The 353-nt window shown below is 65.4% G+C and overlaps 1 protein-coding gene across 1 annotated transcript in view; it reads left to right on the top strand.

Moving 5' to 3' along the window:
• FBXO41 (F-box protein 41) overlaps positions 1–353 on the top strand; it is an 11,720-nt gene that overhangs the window by 4,979 nt on the left and 6,388 nt on the right. The window contains exon 6 of the mRNA XM_010142058.1: positions 174–347. Within this exon, the coding sequence (XP_010140360.1) occupies positions 174–347 (174 nt within the window). The remainder of the gene's footprint in view (positions 1–173; positions 348–353) is intronic.

Here is a 353-nt window from a genome sequence, read left to right as displayed (position 1 = left end):
GCCGCATCCCGACCCACCGGCAGCTGCCGGCTGACAGGTGAGACCACGCTGGGCTCTTCTGGTAGGGTGGGAGGACTGGGAGGCTGGAAGGTGGGGGACAGAGATGGCTCCTCGGCTCTGCGAGGAGCATCCCTTCCCTGCTGTCTTCCCAACTGACAGTGGGTGTCCCACAGCCAGGACCGAGGGGGCCGGAGGCAAAGTGGGCCGGCTGGAGAGGGGCAGCCCAGGCCACTCCAGCGAGGTGATCAGCCCCGAGATCCTCAAGATGCGAGCGGCTCTTTTCTGCATCTTCACCTACCTGGACACCAAGACCCTGCTGCGGGCGGCCGAGGTGTGCAAGGATTGGAAGTTCG

This window comes from Buceros rhinoceros, unplaced genomic scaffold (genome assembly GCF_000710305.1).
Source record: "Buceros rhinoceros silvestris isolate BGI_N320 unplaced genomic scaffold, ASM71030v1 scaffold24968, whole genome shotgun sequence".
In the NCBI taxonomy this organism is placed as follows: domain Eukaryota; kingdom Metazoa; phylum Chordata; class Aves; order Bucerotiformes; family Bucerotidae; genus Buceros; species Buceros rhinoceros.
The sequence above is the reverse complement of the archived record's forward strand: the minus strand, read 5'-3'. Positions and strand labels throughout refer to the sequence as shown.